This window comes from Loxodonta africana, chromosome 2 (assembly GCF_030014295.1).
Source record: "Loxodonta africana isolate mLoxAfr1 chromosome 2, mLoxAfr1.hap2, whole genome shotgun sequence".
In the NCBI taxonomy this organism is placed as follows: domain Eukaryota; kingdom Metazoa; phylum Chordata; class Mammalia; order Proboscidea; family Elephantidae; genus Loxodonta; species Loxodonta africana.
The window spans coordinates 100,468,899-100,496,380 of record NC_087343.1 but is presented as its reverse complement, the minus strand read 5'-3'; the positions used below and the strand labels follow the sequence as shown (position 1 = coordinate 100,496,380).

Here is a 27,482-nt window from a genome sequence, read left to right as displayed (position 1 = left end):
AAAGAACCTTTCAAGATAAGTCCTGAAGTACAACGCTGTCAGTGATAGGATAATATCCATACACCTACAAGGAAGACCAGTTAATATGACTGTTATTCAAATTTACACACCAACCCCTAAGGCCAAAGATGAAGAAATTAAAGATTTTTACCAACTTCTGCAGTCTGAAATTGATCAAACACGCAATCAGGATGCGTTGAGAGTTACTGGTAATTGGAATGCCAAAGTTGGAGAAAAAGAAGGATCAGTAGTTGGAAAATATGGTCCTGTTAATAGAAACAGTACCAGAGATTGCATAATAGAATTTTGCAAGACCAGCAACTTCTTCATTGCAAATAACTTTTTCACCAACATAGGTGGTGACTGTACACGTGGACCCCACCAGATGGAATACGCAGGAATCAAATTGACTACATCAGTGGAAAGAGGTGATGGAAAAGCTCAGTATCAGTCAGAACAAGGCTAGGGACTAACTGTGGAACAGACCATCAATTACTTGTATGCAGGTTCAAGTTGAAACTGAAGAAAATCAGAACGAGTCCATGAGAGCTGAAGTATGACCTTGAGCATATCCCACCTGAATTTAGAGACCATCTCAAGAATAGGTTTGACGCATTGGACACTAATGACCGAAGACCAGATGGGTTGTAGAATGACATCATACATGATGAAAGCAAAAAGATCATTAAAAAGACAGGAAAGAAAGAAAAGACCGAAATGGATGTCAGAAGAGCCTCTGAAACTTGCTCTTGGACATCGAGTAGCTAAAGCAAAAGGAAGAAATGATGAAGTAAAAGAGCTGAACAGAAGATTTCAAAGGGCAGCACAAGAAGACAAAGTAAAGTATTATAATGACATATGCAAAGACCTGGAGGTAGAAAACCAAAAGGGAGGAACATGTTCAGCATTTTTCAGGCTGAAAGAGCTGAAGAAAAAATTCAAGCCTCGAGTTGCAATAGTGAAGGATTCTACAAGGAAAATATTAAATGACACAGGAAGCATCAAAAGAAGATGGAAGGAATACACAGAGTCACTATACCAAAAAGAACTGGTTGACGTTCAACCATTTCAGGAGGTAGCATATGGTCAGGAACCAATGGTACTGAAGGAAGACGTCCAAGCTGCGCCGAAGGCGTTGGCAAAAAACAATGCTCCAGGAATTGCTGGAATACCAATTGAGATGTTTCAACAAACAGATGCAGCACTGGAAGTGCTGACTTGTCTCTGCCAAGAAATTTGGAAGACAGCTACCTGGAAGAGATGCATATTTACATCTATTCCCACGAAAGCTGATCCAACCGAATGTGGAAATTATCAAATAATATCATTAATGTCACATGCAAGTAAAATTTTGCAGAAGATCCTTCAAAAACAACTGGAGCAATATATCAACTGGAAACTGCCAGAAATTCATGCTGGATTCAAAAGAGGACATAGAACCAAGGTTATCGTTGCTGATGTCAAATGAATCCTGGCTGAAAGCAGAGAATACCAGAAAGATGTTTACCTGTGTTCTGTTGACTATGCGACGGCATTCGACTGTGTGGATCATAGCACATTATGGATAACATTGCAAAGAGTGGGAATTCCAGAACACTTAATTGTGCTCATGAGGGACCTGTACATGGACCAAGAGGCAATCAGAACAGAATGAGGGGATACTGTGTGATTTAAAGTCAGGAAAGTTGTGGGTCTGGGTTGTGTCCTTTTGCCATACCTATTCAGTTTGTGTGCTGAGCAAATAATCTGACAAGCTAGACTATATGAACAAGAATAGGGCATCAGGATTGGAGGAAGACTCATTAGCAACCTGTGTTATGCAGGTGACACAACCTAGCTCGCTGAAAGTAAAGAGGACTTGAAGCACTTACCGATGAAGAACAAAGACCACAGCCTTCAGTGTGGATTACACCTCAACATAAAGAAAACAAAAATCCTCACAATTGGACAAATAAGAAACACCATGATAAACGGGGCAAAGATTGAAATTGTCAAGGATTTCATTTTACTTGGATCCACAATCAACACCCATGGAAGCATCAGTCAGGAAATCAAAAGACACATTGCATCAGGCGAATCTCCTGCAAAAGACCTCTTTAAAGTGTTGAAAAGCAAAGATGTCACTTTGAACACTAAGGTGTGCCTGACCTAAGCCATGGTATTTTCAGTCGCCTCATGTGCATGCGAAAGCTGTACGATAAATAAGAAAGACCAAAAATAAATTGACGCCTTTTAATTGTAATGTTGGGGAAGAATATTGAAAAACCATAGACTGCCAAAAGAACAAACAAATCTGTCTTGGATGAAGTAAAACCAGAGTGTTACTTAGAAGTAAGGATCGTGAGACTTTGTCTCACGTACTTTGGGCCTGTTATCAGGGGCCAGTGAAAAAGAGGAAGACCCTCAACAAGATAGACTGACACAGTGGCTGCAACAATGGCCTCAAGTGTAACGATTATGTGGATGGTACAGGACCGGGGAGTGTTTTGTTCTGTTGTACATGGGGTGGCTATGAGTTGGAACCTACTCAATGGGATCTACCAACAACAACAATATTATTACTGGGATTCCTAAAGTATCTTTGTCCTGATACTGTAGATTTTCATTTTAAATTCTCTTAGGAAGTTTTCCACAATCTTGTTTTTCTACTGCTGGATATAAATTGTTGGCACAAAAGCAATGAAAATATGACAGCTCATGATACCTTCTTTTCAGTAGCCAGCATATCTTTTTTTTCTGCTTAAATTAATATGCCACTTAACCACCCTTATAAGTAGATTCACAGGTGTTTCCCATCAGTATGATTTTTTTTAATTTTCTGTGGATTCTGTCTGCCTACTATTGATACCCAAGAGACATATTTGAGATACCTAGAAAATAACCCCCACCCACTGCTACTTTGAAAAATCCAGTAATAATTCTCACCCTGGTTTTAAAATATTTAGAAGAACCTTCATGGCCCTATAATTAAAACGTTGATTAGAATTAGTATACAAAGCAAATAAATGGGAATAATATGTTCTTGCCAAATTCTGTAACACATGTAAAATGATGTACATCCATCCCAGTATCCCAAACCCAAGGATTACAAATATTTACAGGCTCAAAAGTAAATTTAATTTCAGAAGAAGAGAATTTAATTTCTTGAACAATAATGGAAGATTTCATTCAGGCTATGGGTCTGGAAGTCTCAGAAAAGCCAGTTTAGAAAGACTAATTCAAGTTTTAAAATGTCTTTTTGGGGTGAAGTTCAATAAACATGTAGTAAGGATTATTACTATAAATAATTTTTATAACCCTTTCTAGTTGTTTAACCATACCTAGTTCTGTTCAGCTTTTATCAGTGGAACTTCATGTTATTTTAATTGCTCATGAATTTCTTCTGTCCTGATACTCCATAATATTATCTGGTATTGAGGTAGTCAGTTCTACCAACTGTGTTCTAATGTCATTTTCTAAACTAGTCAACGGTAGGTATATTCTAAGTGTACATTATATATTTGTAAATGTTGTTATTTGCCATTGAGTTGATTCCAACTCCTGGCAACCCTACGTGTGTCAGAGTAGAACTGTTCTCCATAGAGTTTTTAGTGACTGATATTTCAGAAGTAGAACACCAGGCCTTTCTTCCTAAGTGCCTCATGATAGACTCAAATTGCCGTCCTTTCAGTTAGCAGCTCAATAGGGTACCCATCGCACCACCCAGCTACTCCACATTTGTGAATACATGTTTTTCATTAAAAATCAGTGCATCTTTATCTTAATAAAAGATGTTATTCTATATGTATTGATGATGTGTAATTAAGTTTAGGATTCTTGAATAATTTTTGCCATTTACAAGGCAGTTCCATTGTGGCCCAAGGAAAAAAGGACATTCCGAGTAAAATTAAACACCAGCATAAGGACATGTCTAGATTTGTCATCTGAATGTAACAAAAATAGTCAATTTCTACATTACCTTAACTAAGATGAAAAGGTCTCACAGTGTTAGGAGCTGTCAAAATCTGTCACAAGGTTAAAGGGGGCTTTCATGACCAGTAGTCAGCAACTGGATGACATTACCTGACAAAGCTAGGACTTTAGTAAGTCATCCTTAAGAAATAAATCCAAGTAAAAAATGTGGTAACTTGATACTAGTTGTATGTTATTTGTGATCATTTATTTAATATTTTGTTCATCTCATTAGTTAATGGTATGAATACATTTAATACTATTTTTTTATAGTTTAAAGTTTAACTTAAATTATAACTAGAAGAAATTAAAAGTACAAGAACTGGAAAAGAAAAATTTATTCACATGTGATATGATTGTTTATGTAGGAAATTTAAAATCTACAGATAAATTTTTAGGATTGGAAGGGTAATTTACAAAGGTTGCTGAATATGAAATCAGTATCTAAAAATCAATTGCATTTCTATATAACAGCAACAAGCAGTGAAGACTGAAATTTTTAATGGTCTATTTAATTTAAAGTAGCATCAACAAATATACGATGCTAAACAATAAAGCTAACATGCTCTTAGACTGCAAAACTCAGCATAATAAAGATGTCAGTTCTCCCCAAATTAATGTACAGGTTCAGTGCAATTTCTATCAAAATTCCAACAAGATTTTTTGTAGATACAGACAAGATTATCCTAAAATTTATATGGAAAGGCAAAAGAACAAATATAACTAAAGCAATTGTGGAAAAAAAAAAAAGAATAAAGTGGAAGAAATCAGTCTAGACTTAACAGTGGTGAGAATGCAGAGAAACTGGGTCACTCATACATTGATGCTGGGAACATAAAATGGTTCAACTCTGCAAGATAGTCTGGCAGTTTCTTAAAAAACTAAACATGCAACCGCCATACAACACACTGATTGCATTCTTGGGCATTTATCCCACAGAAGTGAAGACTTATGTTCACACAAAGACTTGTATACGACTGTATGTCAGCTTTATTCATAATAACTAAAAACTGAAAACAACTGAGATGTCCTCGAACAGGTGAATGATCAAACTGTGGTACATCCATGCCATGGAATACTACTTGGCAATAAAAAGGAACAAGCTTTTTTTTTTTTTTTTTTTAAACAACAAACATCATTTATCGTGGCTGATACATGATAGGCACTTAATGTTTAGTGAACAAATGAATGATTAGTACATTTGACAAACGCTGTGAGAGTTCAGAGAAACACAATGGCAGGCTATGAGGTGCAGTGAGCATAAGGCTTTGAAAATAGGCCTTTTTTTTTTCCCCCCCAAATCTCGACACAACCATTTAACACCAGGGAGAACTTTAACAAGTTATTTAACCTTTCTAAGCCTCATTTTTCTCATTTGTAAGTGGGCATAATAATAACACACTTAAAAGGTTAATATGAGAATAATGAAAGTATTATACATATGTTGTTGTTGTTAGGTGCTGACAAGTCTATTTTTGACTCATAGTGACCGTATGTGACAGATTAGAACTACCCCATAGGGTTTTCTAGGCTGTAATCTTTTTTTTTTTTTAATAATTTTTATTGTGCTTTAAGTGAAAGTTTACAAATCAAGTCAGTCTCCACATGTAAACTTATATACACCTTACTACGTACTCCCATTTACTCTCCCCCTAATGAGTCAGCCCGCTCCCTCCTTCCAGTCTCTCCTTTTGCGACCGTTTTGCCGGTTTCTAACCCTCTCTACCCTCCCATCTCCCCTCCAGACAGGAGATGCCAGCACCGTCTCAAGTGTCCACCTGATACAAGTAGCTCACTCCTCATCAGCATCTCTCTCCAACCCATTGTCCAGTCCATTCCATGTCTGATGAGTTGTCTTTGGGAATGGTTCCTATCCTGGGCCAACAGAAGGTTTGGGGACCATGACCACCGGGATTCTTCTAGTCTTAGTCAGACCATTAAGTCTGGTCTTTGAGAATTTGGGGTCTGCATCCCACTGTTTGCCTGCTCCCTCAGGGGTTCTCTGCTGTGCTCCCTGTCAGGGCAGTCATCGGTTGTGGCCGGGCACCATCTAGTTCTTCTGGTCTCAGGATGATGTAAGTCTCTAGTTCATGTGGCCCTTTCTGTCTCTTGGGCTCATAATTATCTTGTGACCTTGGTGTTCTTCATTCTTCTTTGATCCAGGTGGGTTGAGACCAATTGATGCATCTTAGATGGTCTCTTGTTAGCATTTAAGACCCCAGACGCCACACTTCAAAGTGGGATGCATAATGTTTTCTTAATAGAATTTATTTTGCCAATTGACTTAGATGTCCCCTGAAGCCATAGTCCCCAAACCCCCGCCCTTGCTCCACTGACCTTCAAAGCATTCAGTTTATCCCGGAAACTTCTTTGCTTTTGGTCCAGTCCAGTTGAGCTGACCTTCCCTGTATTAAGTATTGTCCTCCCTTCACCTAAAGTAGTTCTTATCTGCTATCTAATCAGTAAATAACCCTCTCCCACTCTCCCTCCCTCCCCCGTCGTAACCACAAAAGAATGTGAGGAACAAGCTTTTGATACATGTAATAACCTAGATGAACCTCCAGAGAATTAAGCCGAATAAATATAGCCAACCACAAAAGGTTATGTGTTATATTATTCTATTCATATAAAATTCTTGAAATGACAAATTTATAGAAATGAAGATCAGATTCGTGGTTTCCAGGGTTAAGGAGGGGGTAGGGATGGGAAAGAAGTGGGCATGGCTATAACAGGGAAACACGAAGGATCTTGGTGATGATGGAAATGTTCTGTATCTTGACTGTAGCACTGTCAATATCCTGGTAATATCATACTATGTTTTGCAAGATATTACCACCGGGGAAAACTGGCTGTTACATGGGCTGTCTCTGTGTTCTTTCTTACAACTGTATGTGAATCTACAATTATCTCAAAGTAAAAAACACAATTAAAAATAAATCTAATAAATGAAGTGCAATTCCTCTGTAGAGAAAAATGATTAAACTTTATTGCACGGGATTAAAGAAGATCTAAATAAATGGCAAAATATGCCGTATTTATTCATTGGAAGACTCAGCCTTGTAAAGATATCAGTTCCCCCAAAATTGTTACTATAAGCTTTAGTAAATTCCAAATCATTAAGTAATAAGGATAATTTGTAATGGCTACTCAAACACCTACTTCTTTCTTCTCATAGCTGCAAAGCAAAAGTCTGAGCTTTCAAGTTTGACAAAGCAATAAAAAAATGAGCTGTGCACCTGAAAGTTTATAAAATGATTTATCTGTGTATTCAGAATTCCAGTAGTACTTTGCTTTGTAAATTTACAAGTTTTTACTGCTGTGATCTATGTGCCTCCATTTTTTTCATTGTAAAGTAGAACTAAACATCAAAGTAAACACAAAATCAAGCCCATTACTGTGGAGTTGATTCAGACTCATAGCAACCCTATAGGATGGAGTAGAACTGCCCGCACAGGGTTTCTAAGGCTGTAATCTTTACAGAAGCAGACTGCGACTCCGTTAGCAGCTGAGTGCTTAACCACTGCACCTAGATAGTGCAAAAACCAATAGCAAATTTCATTATTATTTTTAATAATATTTATTAAGTATCACTTTTCTAGTGAATTCTGTTCAGGCATTTGTTTATATAGCAAACATCTATTAAGCCTCAACAATGATTTCTGGAATAAATATTTTTGAGACATTGCCTCTAAAAGATTTGGAGATAAAGCAAGGTATTTTTCATACATGAAATATCCAGCAAAGCAAAGCAAGTATATGATAATACAGTATAACCTATATAGAAAATGAGGGCATTGGTTGGTTCAGTGTTAGAATTCTCGCCTCCTGTGTAGGAGATATGATTCGATTTCTGGCCAGTGCAGCTCAGGCGCAGACACCACCCATCTGTCAGTGGAGGCTTACATGTTGCTATGATGCTGAACAGGTTTCAGCAGAGCTTCCAGACTAAGATGGACTAGGAAGAATGGCTTGGCGATCTACTTCTGAAAGTCAGCCAATGAAAACCATATGGATCACAATGGTCCAAGCTCCAACCCATCATGGGGATGGCACAGGACTGGTCAGCATTTAGTTCTGTTGTACACGAGGTCACGATGACTCGGGGGCTGACTTCACAGTAGCAACAACTACCAACATACATGAATGCTGAAGTATAAAGGAAGTAAAGAAATAGATGGTATAGGGTTGGATTAACCAAAGAAGGCTTTTTTAGGATAAGTAAATATTGAACTGAATCTTGAAGCAATTAGACATAAGTCTTCTGAAAATTTTTCTTATCTCAGTGCTTAACCAGTTTGTAAATACTGACTGCAGGTAAAGTATCTATGTAACTTTGGCCTAGTTACAGCCTCTCTGGACTTTAGATTTCTTACCTGTGATATGAGACAGCTGAACTAAATGTTATCTGTGATCCTCTCCAGGTCTTTACTAGTTTATACTTGATATGTTTCAGTCTGCATCTATTTAGATTAAGTCAACTACACCTTGGGAATACAAGCTCTTGAGCAGTTTGAGTTTGACCCTCTCGGAGTTCTCTGTTCTAACACTTGCCTAAACCTCTTTTGGTAGTAGTAAATTGTATTTACTAAATAAGTACACCATTTTAGCTGAAGAGATCTAGAAGATACTTTCAGCATCTGTTAGTGCTTGTCAACTAGTTGCTAGTGGACTATGGATCACCTGAGTCCGCCTCATCAGTTTGTTGGAGAGGGCAAGAAAAACCCTCTATTTCCTTTAACCTTAGCTATAGTATTCAATTGTTAGTGTAATCGAATTTAGTTGTTGTTGGTTGCCGTTGAGTCAGTTCCTACTCATGGTGACTCCATGTGTGCAGAATAGAACTGTCCATAGGATGTGACCTTTCAGGAACAGATTGCCAGGCCTGTCCTCCAAGGCATCTCTGGATGGGTTTGAGCCCCCAGCCTTACTGCTAGTAGTTGAGTGCTTAATTTATTTCTTAACTGTAAAAGCTAACATACGCTTCAACATATGATATTTTACCAATCCGTTATGAAGATAAGTCAAGTCTGACCCTTGCCTTCTCAACTCTGGCTGGACTCCAGTATAATGAAAATGACAGATGCCTGCCTGGTACCTGAGATTTGGCTTTAGAAAGTTTGGGCCTGGGCATTGTCTTATAGTTTTATAGGCACGAGAAGATAAATAAAGAAATATAAGTCAGAACATAAAGGGAGAGATCTTAAGAATTTGGAAGGATTTAGGGGATGCCAGTTGAGCTGGGCCTGTTACCGAACCGAGGAAGATGGGTCTTTGTCCTACAAGCTCAGACTTGCCAATTATCTGGACACCGGTCTTTGAGAAAGTAACTTCATTGCAATGCGCAGAGCAAGGAGCTGAGAGGAAGTTCCTCAGATCTGACTCCCCAAGCTACATGGAAGCAGGGCTCGTATGTAATTTGGGCAGCAAGGTATGGGAATGCAGGCGTACTGGGGAGGGAAAAGTCTACAAGGTGGCTAAGAACTAGGAGGTGACGTGGTTTTTGTCAAACCTCTCGCTTTGGAATAGGGTCCAGGTGATGATTTTCCTTCTAATTGTCTCCACCTGTTGCTGCATCCTCTACTGAGGTCAGTTAGCAGTCACAGCTGGCCCTTCTGCGTATGCAGGGCAGGCCAAATCTGGCTCGGGCTAGTTTAAGGACTAATGGAAATTTACTTGCTTTAGTAGGGTCAGGTTACAGGCCCGGGAGGAAATACAGAAGAGCTAATGGATAAACCCAGAAAAGAGGGCTAGTGCCAGAGAATGGAGCCAAATTAAGGAATTTCTATTTAATTTCAAGGATAATAGGGATTCATTGAATATTTTTGAGCAGCAGGAGGAGTATATGACACAAACAATACTTTAGAATTTTTCATCTGATAGCTGGGTACAAGTTAGTTTAGAAGGGGAGAGACTGAAGGCAGTGAAATGAGTGAGGAGTTGGTTTCTGGATTCTAAATGATAGGTCTTTAAATTTAGAGTGACAGCAGGGAGACTGAAAAGGAAGAAAGAAATTAGAAAAACTTTGCTGAGATATAATCGTCAGGACTTGGTAACGGATTGGATCCAGAAGCAGCAAACAAGGGAAAAAGAAACATCAGAAATGACTCAGAGGCTTTGAGCTGCAGTAGCTAGGAGAATGTTTTATCCATTCACAGAAATGGAGAACTCTGAAGGAAAGTCTGCCTGGAGAGTAAGCCCACCAGTTACCTCTGGGCTGCTTGCAGAAATGGAATTCTGTGACAGTGTATTTCCCATCCAAGTACCTTTCTTTTTGGGGCTAAGAAACCAGAGATATTAGTGTGTATAACAGGAGCAGGATCAGGATTGCTAAGAAAATGCTTTGTTTCTAGTCCAACTCAGTTTTTTATTTATTACTTGAAATATTACGTTACTATACTCTCTTTTAGCTCTCCCTGTATATTACCGTTACTGTATTATTAAGGTATTTATTATATGTGAACTAATAGCAAGTAGATTTTTGTACTCTGAAGTATATAGAAGAGTGAGCCCCAGTGAATGCTGTAGAGGTGGGAAGACTTGGTAAATGCCGTCCAAACCAGTTGCAGTGGGGTCGCTTCTGATTCATGGTGACCTCACGTGTTTCAGAGTAGCACTGTGCTCCATAGAGTTTTCAATGACTAATTTTTTGGAAGTAGATCTCCAGGTCTTTCTTCCATGGCTCCTGTTGGTGGACACAAACTTCTAACCTTTCAGTTAGCAGCTAAGCACATTAACCGTTTGCATCGTTCTAACTCCTTATAATCCATTCTCCACATACCAGCTAGTGTACTGCTCTTTAAAATGCAAACAGATTATATTTCTCCCCAGTTTAAAACCCTGCAAACAGCTCCTCCATTGCAGTTGGAATAAAATCCAAACCCTTCTCCATGGCCTGCAAGACCTCACATCTCTTGTAGGTTGCCGGCCTCTCTGAGTCATCTGCCACTTTCCTCTCACCCGCCATGCCCCAGTCACTCCAGCCTTTCAGTTCCTGTGACAAGCTCCTTCCTCCCTAGAGTGCCTGCCTGCACTTGCTCTTCTGGAACTTTGCCTGCAGCACTCTGCCCCCACACCTTCATCTGGCTCCTTGTTGTCATTCAGGTCTCAGGTCACAAGTAGTCTCCACCCAATCTAAACTAATGACCACCTCTCTTCTTCCTATGCCACCCAACCCCCCACCTGCATTCTTTTCACATCCCCTTGTTGTATTTTCTTCATAATACGTCTCACTCTCTGAAATTAGCATGCTTACTGATTTATTTGTTATCTGTCCTCTTCCACTAGAATGTACACTGCAAGAGCAGGACCCTTATACATCTTGCTCACCATTTCATCCCAGCACCTAGAAACAGTGCCTAGCACATAGTAAATACATGTATGAATTGATTGATTAATCACAGGAACCCTGGAAACATGATATGCCCACGAAATATATCCTTTAGAGTAGAATCCACAGTGAGAGGGGAGGATTCCATAATGACTCATGTTTGAGCTAGCAAATGGCTTTGTTTTGTTTTTAAATAAGAAAAGTATTTTGTAATTCATTCTCTCTCTCTCACCCCTTCCTCAATCTCTTTCTAACCCTTGCTCTCTATCAGTTTACCTCTCTGACTCTGTCACTATCTCTATCTCTCCTTCACATACACACTCACACAGAGTCAAAATGGGAGCCATAGGTACCTAGCTAAAAACAGAAAAGGAAGCCTGACAAGGTATCTGTAAAGTTGTACCAGCCCTCTTGGGCAGAGTGATATTTTAGAATGAAGGACCTTGGGGCCCAATAAAACTCTTTGCTGACTGTATTGGGAATATTAGGATCAGAAGCCTGTACATAGGGAAATAACTACTTTATGGTCCTTGGCATTCCCTTGTTTAATGCTGTGATCTCTTACAATCTCTTTTGGTAAACTTACTTTTGAAAATGACAGTCTCATTTATAGAAAGGGAAAACTGGAAAAAGGGGGCTTGTGCCCACATTTGGGCTTGAGTTTCAAAGGGAAACAATGAATCCTTGGAGGCCACAGGAATCTAAGGGAGAGTAATATGTGAGACAAAACAAGAATTAAAATCAGAGCAAGCACTTCTGTACCAGCTGTCTGGGTTGGAACAGCAATTGAAGTAATAAAAATGTGCCAGTTTTTGATTGGTTAGACCAAAGTTGATTAGAAAAGTCTGCCGGGTTCCATGTCAGAGATCCACAGCTACTGCAGGCCGTCTGCTCCACCTCAAGAAGAAGTCTACTTCCTGGACTTGTCTCCCTGGGTTCTAAGCCATTCTTCTTTGATAGATGAGAGATATTTGGCAGGAAAGGTGCTGGATGCTAAGGCAGGATGAGAGATATTTGGCAGGAAAGGTGCTGGATGCTAAGGCAGGCCACCCCAGAAGCTGCAGATGACCCAAAAGTCCACTGCTGATTTTGTCTTTGTTTCAGCCTGTTTCTTATCTCTGGCCAACCTTGACTTCTTTCCTTTAGGGTCTCAATACAACCCCAGCTTTAATGGTCTTGCAGCGCCATGTTAAAAAATGTTAGCGGTGGAAAAAGACTTGCCTATATCTTACACAGAAACCCTGGTGGCATAGTGGTTAAGAGCTGTGGCTGCTAACCAAAAGGTCAGCAGTTCGATTCTACCAGGCGCTCCTTGGAAACCCTGTGGGGCAGTTCTACTCTGTCCTATAGAGTCGCTATGAGTCGCAATCAACTCGATGGCAGCAGATTTGGGTTTTTTTTGTATATCTTACACAAGCAATTTAACAAGGCAATCAGCACGTTTACTGAGCTGCACTTGGCGTTTTCCGTACACAATCTCAGTGCCCAGCGCATTTACTACCCTCCAGTGTGGCTGCCCATTGTGGCTGCTTCCTGGTCTCACACACTTGTCCTTTTTAACCTGGAGAAGTGCCATCAAATGTTAGTATGTTTGTATTTTGGGTTTTTTTTTTTTTTTATAAAAATGATATTCTCCTTAGAAACTCTATAATTCATCTTTAAATAGTTTTATTTCTTTTTAGAACGCATATTATTTTTCAGTGCTCTGGTATTTCTCTGATTGTTTATAACTTTCTAAAAATAACTGCTAGTGAGCTCATAAATTCATTAGTTAATCCCACTGGGACTCAATAATGCATATTATAGACCTCCTAAAAAAAAAAACCTCCTAAATTTTATATATTAGATTTTCTCAAGAATTCCCTTGTTATTATCAACATAGCTATATTGACAGGGTCTTCATTACTTCCTAATTGCCCATGCTTCTTTTTCTTGTGAAAGATCAACTTTTTAAACCAAGCCTTGTCATTTTGAAAGTATCATAGACATGTTATCTTGTTAATATTAATGTGTTTCATAACTTCCTAATTTTTTTCTTTTCCCCTTTATCATAGGAAACTTATAAAGTTTATTCATTACCTGTTAATTTAAAAACTAATTCTTTTGTTATAAGAATAGGGAAAAGGTGGGGACACATGCTGGTTCTTCCCTCCTGAAACAAAGGTATTAAAAATTATCTTTCATATTCAAAGGTGATTTTGAGAATAGTTATATTCTTTATTCTACATCAGACCCTAAGATGTAAATTATGCTTAGATTGTTGAGGTTTTTCCATGCCTTTTGGCCTAAGACCATGTAAAATAAAGTGACTAGCAATAATTAGAATAGTGAATGGCTGACCGAGAAATTCTTCCAAATTATCTCTTTGGTGATAACTTACTCCTCTTCAGACTGTCCTTCATACTACAGTAGTAAACCTCACCTTAGGTAAATCTAGTTTGTATGTGTGTGTGTGTGTGTGTAATATCACTTGAAGAGTGATTATTTGCTCTGCCAAAGAATTCTTCACTTTATTAAAGGATTCATTGAAGGGGTAAATAACCCACTTCTTCATTTTAAAATATTTATAGAAATCATATTTACATAAAATTTTTTATTTACTACATAAAATGAGGTACAGCTTCAGAGAAATATACATCTGCCAAAGTAAACATCAGGATTTTGGCTGCTAACTCAATAGCATAATTTGGCATAGTTTTTGCTTGAAAAAAAGAAAAAATGTAAGCACTAAGATCAAGTGGAGTGTAGACAAAGTAGACTTGTAAGGAACACTTGGAGTTAGCACTGGAAGAAGTAAGGGGAATAGATAAGACAGTAAATACAGTAGTGTTTTCATCTCTTTTCCTGTTCTTTGACCATTCCACTCTCAATGCAATTTTCAAGCATCTTTTGTTTAAATTCTAAATGCTATTACATGAATGTATCCCCCCTCTTTGTCAGTTCCATTAGAAGACACTTTTTCTTAAATATGTAGTCTTTTGGGAAAACAAATGACACATTTTAGCAATTTAATCTCTCTCATATGATTTATAGTCATCCTTCATACTTTCTTTTCTTCATACTGAAAGTTTCTAATCCTTTTGACCAGTGTATTAGCTTTACCACTTTAAAATTTCTACAGTTCATTTTTTTTTTTAAACAAGTGGCAAGTTTAGATATTCAGTGTAATATTTTGATTGGAAGATCTTTTATCCTCTGCTTTTTGGTTATTTCACAATAAATAACATCATTGACAAACTCCTTGTGGAAGAAACAGAAGAGAAATTAAGGATAGGCATTTTCTTCTCTGCATAAGGACAAAAGAAATAGCTAGAGTTAGGTACAGATTACTGGGAGAACTAGTCTGAATGTAATAAAGAAGAATTAACTATCCATTTCTGTTTACTGACCCTTGATTATCTAAATATTACATGGTACTTTTACACTGTCCTGAAACAAATTTTAGAGGTAACATAATCTACCTACTTACAAGATTGTGAAAGCACTGTAATGATCTAGTTAATAGATGTTGTTGTTACTGTGGTTAGTTGCCATAGAGCTGCTTCTGACTCATGGCGATCCCATGTGTGCAGAGTAGAACTGCACCATAGGATATTCAAAGTTGTGACCTTTCTGAAGCAAATTGCCAGGCCTGCCTTCTGAGGTGCCTCTGGGTAGGTTCAAACTGCCAACGTTTCGGCTATGGTGAGCCACTCTTGGTGAAATTCTGAACAACATAAAGTGTAAAAACTCTTCAATTTACGTGGTAGTTTGCTTTCCCAGAAAATTCAGTGTATATTAAAATCATGCAAAAAGTACTTTGAGATTATTTGTAAAACAGATTTAAATTCTAAGCCCATGTCATTATAAACAGATTTTTCAACTACATGTTAGAACATCTGAAAACCATGTGTAATTCAGAACAATTCTTTATTCTGCAGTGCTGCCCTGCAAATTACAAATGTCCACCCTCACTGGCCCCCTCCCACTGAATACCAATACCAAACCAAAACCAAACCCGGTGCCGCTGAGTCGATTCTGACTCATAGCGACCCTACAGGGCAGAGTATAACTGCCCCGTAGAGTTTCCAAGGAGCGCCTGGCGGATTCGAACTGCCAGCCTTTTTGGTTCGCAGCCGTAGCACTTAACCACTATGCCACCAGGGTTTCCCCGAATACCAATAGCACCTTACAGTCACCTTGACAACTGAAACTATCCCTATGAATTTCTAAAATGCCCTTAGAGACCACCATCATCTCTGTTAAGATCAACTGATTGAAACTTAGCAGAGACCCTTCTTTGTAATAAAGCATTGTGATCCTTTACATTTTACTTTGATACTGAATTGATTTTATAGATTAGCAAACTGATTTCGCCTCCAAAAGTGAATTATCCAGTAAGAACAAATCTACCAACCTAAAAAGGTTAAAGAAATCATTCCCTCAGAACTTAATAGGTATTCGATGTGGGAAACCCTTACTAGATGCCTTGTGGGAAACCCTCTAGACTGGGAAAAGGGGGGCTTGACAAGTAGAGAGAAGTCCAGTCCCTAGGAGGAGCTTTTGATAGGTCTGGGTAAAGTTGTGGTAGATGAAAAGCTAGGGTCTGACTATAAAATCATGTTTATCTCTTTCAGATAACATGGTTAATGCTAAATGTACTTACTAGTTTCCCCATTACCTCTATGTCATTGTAGTTTATTAATGAATACTGTATTAATAAACTATTAATAGTTTGTTAATAAATGCTTTTTTGATAGGCCTAAACTTTACCTTTTTATATCCTTTTATGAATAGGTAAGTTAATGGCCTAGTGTGTTTTTACTGAGATACTAAGAAGCACCACTCTTAACTTTCCTCAAATGGTATATTTTTGAAGTACTAGAAAGCTGCTCTCAAAAGTTTCCATTCACTCTGCATTGCCATGGGTCAGCTTTCATATTAATTTGTAAATATTTTTGTTAACTTTGACCCTAAATTATCTAAAATGGTCTCTAAAGATGTTCTTGAAATGTGTGTATGTGGCCCCAGATGGACATGCAATTATCAAATGTCTAAATGCTATTTTTAAAATTATTAAAAACCTACTTCCAAACGTTTAGAAAAAGCCAAATATGTGGTAAAATGTGCATGCTTACTTTTATATTTATATTTTTTACTTTAGAGAGAATCCCCTCCCCCATCCTCTGTAATTCAGGTTCTGTTGTTGTTTTGTGCCATTGAGTCAATTCCGACTCATAGCGACCCTATAGGGCAGAGCAGAACTGCCCCGTAAGGTTTCCTAGGCTGTAAACTTTACAAGAGATCAATAGGTCTTTTCTCCCTTGCAGTGGTTGGTGGGTTCAAACTGCCAACCATTCATTTAGCAGCCAAGTGCTTAACCATTGCACTACCAGGGCTCCTTTATTACCTTTACTCCTAGCAAATTGCCTTCCTGTGACAGAAGCACCTATTCTCATTATTTATACTTTTGAATTGCAAGGGTAAATGTCTAAAACAAAAAAATCTTTGTAGTAAATTTATTGCTAGGGAAATTTGTTGATCCTTCAGAGAGATGGTCACCAAAAAATAAATAAATAAAGGAGTTAAAGTTGCTTCAGACCGTTGACTCTTTAGGTCCCTCTAGATTCATAGCTCGAATTAGTTTTCAGGGGTGGTAGGAATTATAGAGTTCCCTGAGAAAGGTTACAAACTGATCATAGCCTTAGTAACACTAGTAGATGTAAGTGAGATCAATATGGAGGAACTGCCAAATGTGGCAGGAAGCAAGGGAAATGGGAAAAAGAGACAATTAACAGTTTTTTTTTTTTTTTTTGCTTATTGTGTTGACGGTGAGCGTTGCCATATAGTATGCATCTGAGAATGGTCTTTCACAAAGAAGAAATACAACTAATTTTAAAATTTTTTGTCATCATAAGTATAATTAGTAGTTATTACTGAAATCAAACCAGGGTTGTAAGCACTGTAGAAATAGACATTTCATAAACCTATCCAGAAGCTGGATCCCCTCCTAGATACATTCACAAAATATTTAGTCATGCTGGAGCATATTTGCAACTGCTTATTTAGGTTTGGAGGATATAAATGTCTCAAATCAAAAGAATCCCTAGGAATGTCATTAGAATAAATTAGTAAAAATAATAATAAATACCTGGATGTTGTGTATCTTTTAAAGAACTTGAAATTTTACACACCTTAAAAAAATTTTTTTTTATTAATGCAGTCAGTCATATATATAATTTTTTCCAAGAATTCTATAAAAATTTGCCAAAATTCAGTGAGGCACATTAGGATTTGCCGGGATAAACCCACATTCACCCCTCCCTCTCATTGAATAACATTGAATTTTGCTCAAAATGAGGAAACAAATAGAGAAATGACTTCATTTTTTGGTCTAAATACAGTAGCGTTGGGGGATATTTCTCAGGGATATGACTTCAATACTGGATCTTAGTTCCAGATATGGGCTCATAGGGGCAGTCTGCAGAGGAGAGGGGGATGGAGCGCATCCTTGTGAGGACACCCATTAAGAGAGGGTTCTCCGGGCTAGGTTCTGTGCTAGGGCTAACTCCCACAGCTAAGTCACAGGCATAGACTGTAGCTTTCTGCTCTCTGGCAGACCACAGCCATAGCATCCTTATTGTTGTAACTCCCAGATTGTGATACTGTCACAAAACTGTTGCTAGGCAACAAATGTGGTTACCAGGTCTCAGCGAATAGCTGAAGGGGAAAGCAAAGTGTTGCAGCATTGTAGAGTAACCATAGCAATGACCTACTATTACAGACTAAAGAATTATCATTAACAATGTTAAAGTATCAGACAGAGGCCCTGAAATCTGGAGACTTACAGGCAGCATCTCTGCATAATTGGGAGATCTAAGAAGAAAGATTTCAATTCTTTCAAAGCCATTCTTTCATTATTTCTATGAGATAGTTTTCTTAATTATTATTTTTGTTTTTTAATTTTAAAAACGCCCAGAAGTGAAGCTACTGGTAAAATGGTTTAAACTATCACAGGGAATGAAAAACAGATGAATTTCCTCATATATTCTTATGACTACATCAGTGTTACTTGCTTCCTGTATTAAACCGAGGGTAGATTTTATTTGAAAAATACTGTACATTAGAATTAAATGGAGGCCGCAGAAAGGAGCTTTAGTAAAATAAAATAACCGTGTAAACTGACAACTAACCGTGTGTTTTCTAAGTTGAATTCTTGCTGACAAAATAGGAGGCCTAGAGGTTGGAATCCACCAGCTGCTCCCATAAAGATTCCCAAACCAAAAAATAAAACCCACTGCCATCCGGTTGATTCCACCTCATAGTAATAGCAACCCTACAGGACAGAGTAGAACTGCCCCATAAGGGTTCCAAAGGTGTAAATCTTTGCCAAGCAGACTGCCACGTCTTTCTCATGCAGAGTGTCCGGTGGGTTAGAAACACGGACCATTCAGTTAGCAGCCAAGCGCGCTTAACCACTGCGCCACCAGAGCTCATTCTCATAAAGATTACAGCCTAGGAAACCCTATGGGGCAGTTCTATCTTACAAAGAGTCTGAATCGACTGGACGGCAGTGGGATGATGCTCTTTTAGTAGTCCTTTTTTTTTTTTTTAATTTTCTAAAACTCTCCCCTGAAGTCTGAAAATATAGCCTGCTAGGACACCCCAAGGCACAGTCTCTTTTGAATCTGGTCCTTCATTAAGCATCGTGTACGGTTTGGTCCCAGTGACCTCTCGGAAACAATCATATCTAACAGTGCATCTTCCGGGAGAGGCAGGAAAAACCCGATTTTTTTTTTTTTTTGGTTGGGGGAAGTCAGGAAACTCCGGGCGGGTGTAGAAGCCGGATCCCGCCCGCAGGGAAACCAATCCCCGCGCGCGCCGCCGAGCCTGGGGAGGAGGGTGGCTTCCAGGCGGGAGAGGGAGGGGCCCTTCCCGCCGACCGCCTCGATTGGCCCTGAGCGGCCGGGGGCAGCGGGGGCCGCGCCTAGGGCGACCCGCAGGGAAAGTCCCGACCGCGGCCGCGCGTCGGGGGCGTGACTGGGCTTCAGGCCCGAGGCGCCCGAGAATCCCTTACGGCCGCCCCCGAGCGCCGCCTGCGGAGACGCGGACTTTGGCGGAAATCTGGATTCCTCTGAGCCCTGGGGGGTTTGCAAAGTGAGCCCTCCGGTGGAAGTGTGCGGTGAGGAGTCCCCGCCGGCCACGCACTCTCGGCGTCCCCCCATCGTCGCGAGCTCAGAGACGCACGCCCGCAGCGGTGGACGAGGGACGGGAGCCGAGTGCTGCGGGTCGTGGCTCCCGGGGACCGAGCGTGGCCCTGGCACCGGCGGCGGGCGCGGAACCGAAACCGGGGGCGGGGGCGGGGGCGGGAGGCGGGGGGCGGGGCCGGGGGCGGGGGGCGGGGGGCGGGGCCGGGCGCTGGGGGCGGCCCGTTGCGTCGTTTCGGCCTGACTTGCCTTCCCCACCCGCGCCCGGCATCTAGCAAGGCCGCCTCGTAACCGGTTCTGTGCTCTTTACAGGCACCGATCGACACGAGCTAACTTCCTGGAAGAGCTTCCCGTCTATTTTCAAATTCTTTACCGAAGCCTCTGAGGCCAAGACCAGTTCCCTCAAGCCGGCTCTGACGCGACGCTCCCACAGAATAAAGCACGAAGAGCTGTAAGAGGAGAGCGAGCGAGGCGGGGGAGGGGAGAGAAGGAACCACGCTCGAGAATGCATCCACACGTCTCCCAACTGCTTGTTGTCGGCGAGCGGTCTCCCAGCCCCTCATTAGATTGTTTTCTTCCTAGAGCACAGGGTCGTGATATATACATCTAAATAGCGTTTTGCATTATTTCTAGATGAGTGCAACTGTCAAAGCAATATGGGTTCACTGGTCGTGCTTTCTGCGGGCTGAGCTCGGGCTTCGCGCTGCCCGTCACCACGCAGATTAAGGCTGACAGCGCCCTGCTCCGCGCGGCCGGCGCGGCTCTAATTGCCCTGATGGAGCCCGGACCCGCGCTGCGGGGCGAGCGGCGTCTGCGCGGTCCTACCGCCAACTGCAGCGCAGCCGCTGCTCCCCCCCCCATTAATCATGCTGTTTTTTTGTGTTTTTTTCCCCCCCATCCTCTGAACAAGAGCAAACTTTTATTCAAAACTTCAGACTTCCATTTTAAATAGATTTTCCCCCTGAGGGCATGTTATGCCTCTTTTTTAAGGAGCTTCGCCCCCCCCCGAAAAGCCAAATTTAAATTGAGAACACAAATGCCACTCTGTACTGTGTAGTTTAGGGAGTGCAAGTTGTTCTCTCCTTAACGATCTATTTTCATTTTGAGACCAGAAGAAAAACTGCATAAAATTTTTAAAGTATCGAATCCACATTACGGCTGAAAACCCTTGCCAGTTGAATATGAGATTTTACAGAAGTCTTTAATTACAGAAGAGACTGTTGAAACCAAAACATAATGATGAGCAGATCTTTTAAGTATATGTGTGAAAAGTTCCATTTTCAATGGAATCTCCAACTTTATCATTAGAGTTGACATTATTTTTTAAATATGTAGTGTGTATTGAGTGGAATTGAAATTTAGATAACACACTTCAGTTTTGCTTTTTAAATCTTAATATGGTGAGAGTTTGTTCTTCTTGTTTCAGCTGCTGTTATTAATCCTAAGGAGAATGGTCTGTTCTGAGCTTTCATGGAGTTAGGCCTTTTAGAGATAGAATTTTTTTTTTTTTTGTCATCAGAAAAAATGAACCTGTGGACTCAGAATTTTCTTTCTGAAGTGCTAAATGGGGGGCTAAAATTAATTTATTTTAGTTTTCTTCAAGGGAAATAGACCTGGTGTGAAAGATTGTCTCCTCTCAGTCCAGTGTCATTATTTTTCGCATTCCACTTGCTCTACTTAAGGTTTTGCCCTACAGTTTCAACAGTTTTAATGGAGCTAAGTTTTGGTCAATACTGTGAAAAATAAGTGAAGATTTTGTTGACTTTTGAATCCATATATTAAATTTTAATATTGTCAATTTTTAATTACTTGAAAAATCTAATTACCTGGTGAAGATTCTGTTCCTGATAGATGAGGACCTGAGTCTAGTGTTTTTCATCCTTTTTAAAAGTATATACAACAATTAATATGCCTGCCTTATTCGAAGACATAATAAAATGTACCCAAAATGACTTAGAACTATCTAATGCCTAGAAAATAACTTAAAATCGACCACCTCATGGATAAATATTTTTATATTATAAAGCGATTTCAGCAGGTTTTACAACTGATGTCTCATGCTGTGTTTGGCATACAAAAAAAACAGCTACATTAATTAGTTCTTATAGTTTTAGTGATGGCAAATTAAAGTGATCTTTTTTCAGTGGTCGTACCTGCATATCTTTTGATGTTATTTAAGCAGAAACAACATAGGAGGAAAAATCAAAATGGCATTTTATCCAGCTCCTGGACAATTTAAAAATGTGTAACACCATCAATGTCCAGCACATTAGTCTGTGATATTGACCCTTTTTATTCGATCTTTCCTGTTTTGAAGTCATAGCAAGCTCTGTAAAATAATGGTATCTTCCAGGGAGAGGCTTTGAGAATTGATGTGTATTGAATATATTTTCAAAGTATTATAAATTGTGTGGGAAAAAGTTCACAGGAAACTAATTTTACGGCATTGCTTTTTAAAATCAGCACTTGTGCTACGCTAAATTCATGAAGCTCCTGCAGCTGAACTAGAGTAAATGTGCTCAGCTTATAAACCAAATCCTTCTGTTCCTTCTCTTCAAATTTGCTCACTTCTTTTAAAAAACCTTCACTTCTAACTATATCACTGTTTAATTGCCTTTAATACTTTAAAACTACTGGGTTGTTAAGGCTCGTTTAACTATCTTTAGAAGCTATTTGCAAACTTAAAGTTGTGTAAATATAATTTCTGCTTGTGGACCTGAGCTGTGGCAACCTGGAGAGAGCTAAGCAAACCATCCCAGACCACCAACTGATAACTGATCAAACTCTTGTAGGATTTTTTAACCTGTTGATGATGGATTTGTTGATATAAATGTAATAATATTGTTCGCCTCAATTTTCCTGGAGTAACAACAAGCAGCGGTAGTAGCTCGCCTTCCTGGGGGCAGCCAGATGTTAAGAATATTTCTGCTCTGATCTTCTCTTCTCCATTTTGGTTTCTTTAGACAGGTTTTTGGGAGACTAGAGAATTAAAGTTAGGATGTGGGCTTTTTTGTTTTAATTATATATTCAGTTCTTAGAGCAAGTGGAACGGGAAGGAAGGAGTTTTATTGCGAAATCTTAGATTCAGAATAGTCTTACCAAAACTTAAAAACCAGATACTGCTTTGGAGCTTTCTAAAGGTACCTCACCATGGGATTTGGTCAGTCTTTAAAAATTTTCATGGATATTTGAACGGAGGAAAAAACCTACTTGTAGTAATTGTTCTTAAGTTTCTGCCTTGTGCTTTGACCTGTATTACATTGTTGTTTATACAAAAAAAAAAGTAAAAGCACAGGAGTTTTGTATCTACTATATATTTCAGTTTATCGTTTTAAAATAAAAATAATTTTCCCAACAAGCAATGGTGTATTATTCTTGCTCTGAAATTCATATATTCACCAACTGGATGATGGAGGTTAATGAAAGCAGAAACCTAAGGAGAATGGAAAGAAAACATTCATCAGTGTTTAAACATAGCTGTTCATTATTAATGTTGTTGCAGTGGTAATATCCTAACTTGAGTTGGTCACTATTTGGCTTGCACCTTTCTCAAAGCTAACATTTATTAAAGACATTTCTTCTTAATATCTAAAATATCTCCTTAGCTAGCACGGAAATTTGAACAAGGCATTGCTAAACTATGGTTTTGTAAAATAAACTTTAATATACTATAAATAAATGTGTTCTCCTAAAAATGTCTGGTGAGATAAAATTGCTCCCAAATTCCTATATCTAGGTTCTTGATGTATTACGTCCAATCTCAAAGTAACTTAGATTTATTGCACAGCTGTTCCTCACTTAGAACCTTGTAACTCCTCTGAGAGGGTGTGGGTAACAAGCTGTGTTAACTATATTATTAGTGCTGGTAAGTTAGTTTTTCGTGGGTTTTTTTTTTTTTTATGTTTCTCTGGATTATCTGGAGTTTCAGTCCAAACACATGTATGTCTCCTGTTGTCATTATTTTTACTGTAAGTTGACAGGTTCCTGTTGGTGTCTGTCATCCCAATTCATTTTAGAAAGATTATTATTACAAAAAGTCTAAAAAATTCTCAAAAAACTTTCCTCATGCCTCTGTGAAGGAAAATGTCTTTAAATAAATGTGAAACATCCTCATCTTTGAAATATGGGTGGCAAAAAAAAAAAAGATAATGGTGGTGGTTATTTTATGATTACTTATTAGGGGCTGTAATAATATAAAATAAAAGACACCAGGAGGTACTCCCTTTCAAAAATTGAATACTTTCCTTCCTTCCTTGTATAGAGTGACTGAGTGGGAGTCTCTTGAATTGTTCGTCTTCCTTTTATCTAATATTCTATTAATCTCCAAAAAGATCAGTTTGAGTCTGGGAAGGGGTTTTTAATCAACACTTCACAGAGCTTAAAGCTACCCTACCTAAAGCGTCAGCATTGTTAGGCGGTTTTAGATTTAAAGCATTGCAACTGTCATCCACTGTACTAAAAGTAAAGAATGTACACCAAGTGGAAGATGTTGAAAAGGGGGAAATAGCACAAAGTCGATTAACAGAGATTCAAGAATAGAAATAGCCATCAAAGCATTCCAGCGTTTATCTCAAAATCTATGTAGAAAAAAAAAAAAGCAACAATGATAGTCTTAAACCTCGCACTTAGGAGGGATGAATGTTGATTTAATTGATTCACTTGGGTTGATGTTTTTAAAGTTTCACACCACTGATCTTTCATGTAGTGATGTCTTTAGCAGTCAGTGGTCTGACATGAGCCTTCTCAGATGTCATCAGTGGGACTCTCCATGACATCTGAAATTATGCAATAGCTTGTGTAATGGTAACTTTGGAATTGGAAGACCTCCATGCCAAAGAGCATGATTAAATTGAGAAACTCTTGTTATGTCTTAGCATGAAGGTTTAGAGGAATAGTAATTGTAAATGAACCATAAGGTTAAAGTCACCAAATATGTAGTTGGCTTTAATTGGCTAGATGGGAGAAAGTACATCTGAAAGTTTGACCATTAAGTGGACATCACACAGTGACCAGTATTTCGCCTTAAATGTAAAAAGCTTGAAAAGGGAAATTTGACTTAATCCATGAGGCCTTCCAGGCAACTTTTCCCAGTCCTTTGCCTTGAGGTTTTTGAAAAAGTTTTTACTATATTCTTTGTATTGTTGGAGTTCTGTTTGAAGCAGACATGAAACATGTTTCTAGAAAGATCCTGAATCCATCTTTCCATATCATTCAGCTTTTTCTTTCTCAGCTATTACTGTGGGTAATATGGGAAACTGTCATAGGTAAAATAATGTTGCACTGTACTTTGTGACCAGCCCGCAATACCAATAAAAAGAATCTGAAATGAAAAGACAACGAACACCCCAAGAATGATATGTCTCTTTTAAAAGTTTACAACTTGAATAATGAACTTGGATAGAAACTTGGCAGGAAAGCAAACCATGGCACCATCACATCACCAACCATTTTCACTTTTCTGTCCAATTTCAGAGTGCATGTGTTTGTGAGTATTTCACTAGATCAGTGACAGCTCTTTATTTGCATAATTATATGCTCTGGTCTGAAGAGAAAACTAACCCCCAAATTTCATGGGTCACCAAACTGCAACAATCAATGTTTTATCACGTATGCTAAGCAAAATCTAAGAAGCTATATGAAGTTTCTTGGGGAGTTTTTACTCCTCAGAAAATTAAAGAGTTTTCGTCTCCTGAATAGATTCAAAATCTTTGCAAGTTCTTTGTAACTGAATTGTGTTTGAAGGCAAAACTAGAGATTATCATGTAGATCTGGATCTTAGACTCACTAACATTACTTCAAAGTGGCTTAAGAAGAGCAGCATTTGGGGAGCACTAAACTTTTAAATTTGAAGTACTGTCCTTCATGTCTGATAAGGAAAAATTATTGTTCAAATTATGATTAACCAAAAAGAAATCCAAATTACAGTCGAATATAAAGTTAATTCCTTCCTTAAAGTAACTCAGGGATTTTTTTAAGACCTAATAGGAAAAGGAGGAAAATATATATATATATATATACACACATACACGCACATGTGTGTGCGTGTGAAGATCCATATCCATCCATAGGACACATATGCCCACTTTCTTTCAATCCTCCTGAAATATACAGATAACATATACAATGCATATCTTTTCAGTGCCTGTAACATAGTAGGTGCTCAATATATGTTGGTCACTGAGTGTAAACTTACTTTCTGTTAAATTTTTCATGTTCAAAATCTACAAGGCATTGCAATAAATACTGTTTTAAAATGCTTTAAGTTCACTTGAATCTGTAAATTCTTTGTATGTAATGTCTATGTGTGTAAGGTTGGCTTTATTTCATTAAAGAAAAATTGACAACTGTTGGTGTCTTCAGTTTGTAAGCAGTATGCCAAATTTGAAATACAATAGAGCATAGAGACATGCAGAGTGACTTTTTATGGAGTTATTAAAATCCTGGACAATATGTCTTTACCTAGTTCTTAAGGAATATACTAGGTGCATGATTCAATTTTATTGCAAATGACTTGGTATGAATTTCATTTAAAAGCATATAATGCCTTTTATTCGAAGTGATCTGTGTGTAATAGTATATTAACCATTTCTTCATTAGGCAATTTACTGTCATCAACAAAACCATTAGAAGAAAGGAAACATTTGAGGGAAGAAAATAAGAATTGCATAGTTTTAAAGTATTCATCTTCTATCTGAAGAAGGATGAGAGTTCTTTAGATCAGAGATAAAAAATTTCCTAAAACGTCCCTATTATTTCAAGTGAAAAATCAATTTCTCTGAGTTATTAAAGTTGAATTACAAATGAAAGATAATTCCTTTCTCTTACAACCTAAAAACTTAAACATCTCCTTGTCACAAACTCTATCCAGGATCACCATACCTCACCTTTGTTATTGTTCTTACGGAAATGTTCACCTAGTTATGCTCCCCTCCCCCTTTAACATCTACTTCCCCAGAGACTGATGTTTGTACTGAAGGTCTTGGATTCCTCTTGGTAAAAAATCCTCAAAATTGAATCTGTAAAAAACAAATAAATCCATGTTTAGAATTTTTACCAAAATGAGTTGATAAGCAATGGAGTCAAAATGTAACTCCATGTGTAGGACCTGTATGCCTCATGGTTAAATATGTTTGCATTTTCTTTTTAAAGTATAAATCCTATTTTAAAAAAATAGACAATATTCATACGTAATTACTTTTTTATGCATTTGATCTTTTTGGGAACATTGCAGAGAGTTTCAGATAGGGCTCAGATTTCTACTCTGCAAGGGAGACAGAAAAGTCTGTTGTTTCCCACTAAATTCCACATATGAGAGGATTGACCCTACAGCTGAAAGGCCTAGGTTTTCTCTTTTTATTGTTTTCATTTCTTTTTGCTCAAGTACCACCTAATCCCATTGTGTTTGGGGGGAAAAAAAAAGATATCTCTAATCCAGTTCATCTTCCCCTACCTCCAAATAATTTTTCAAAGGCTTATTTTATTTCTTGGTTTTTTTTTTAAAAAAACCATAATTAAATAAATGGCTTTTTTCCAATAAATGTTCACACCTTCTCTGGGTACTTGGATAATCAGGATTTATCAACTGAAGAAATATTGATGGTTTGTTGTGGTGGATTTTTTTTTTGCTTTTGCTTTGCTTCGGTAAATTACTTAATATCATCCCCTGGAATAACCAGCTCTAAAAATAACCCCAGCACTGTCACAATTTGCCTTTCATACAGTTTTGAAAGAAAACCATTAAAATTGCATTGATCTCACAAATATTGATCTAGTGCTTGATATCAAATATCAAATGAGACTGTCAGTTGCTGCTGTTTGAATTCATGTCCTTTTCCTTCTTCGTTGTCACATGGATTCAAGTTGCTGAGGCTAAATAAGATTTTCATTAGTACAATTAAGGTAAAATATTTTGTTTTTCACATTTCTGATTTGTACTAAACATCATAGTTCTTATTTCACCTGAAATATTTGTCACATGATATATATGTATATATATTTACAATCATGTTATTTACCTA

General features: G+C 38.4%; 1 protein-coding gene across 4 annotated transcripts in view; it reads left to right on the top strand.

The window, feature by feature from the left end:
- The window catches only part of ARB2A (ARB2 cotranscriptional regulator A), a 496,175-nt gene extending 476,144 nt beyond the window's left edge, over positions 1-20,031 (top strand). For 3 of the 4 annotated variants that reach the window (XM_023547664.2, XM_023547667.2, XM_023547678.2), the window contains one exon: positions 19,777-20,031. In XM_023547664.2, the coding sequence (XP_023403432.1) occupies positions 19,777-19,919 (143 nt within the window). In that variant the 3' untranslated portion in view covers positions 19,920-20,031. The remainder of the gene's footprint in view (positions 1-19,776) is intronic. The other variant, XR_002785671.2, reaches the window with a different exon arrangement.
- The last annotated feature ends 7,451 nt before the right edge of the window (positions 20,032-27,482 follow it).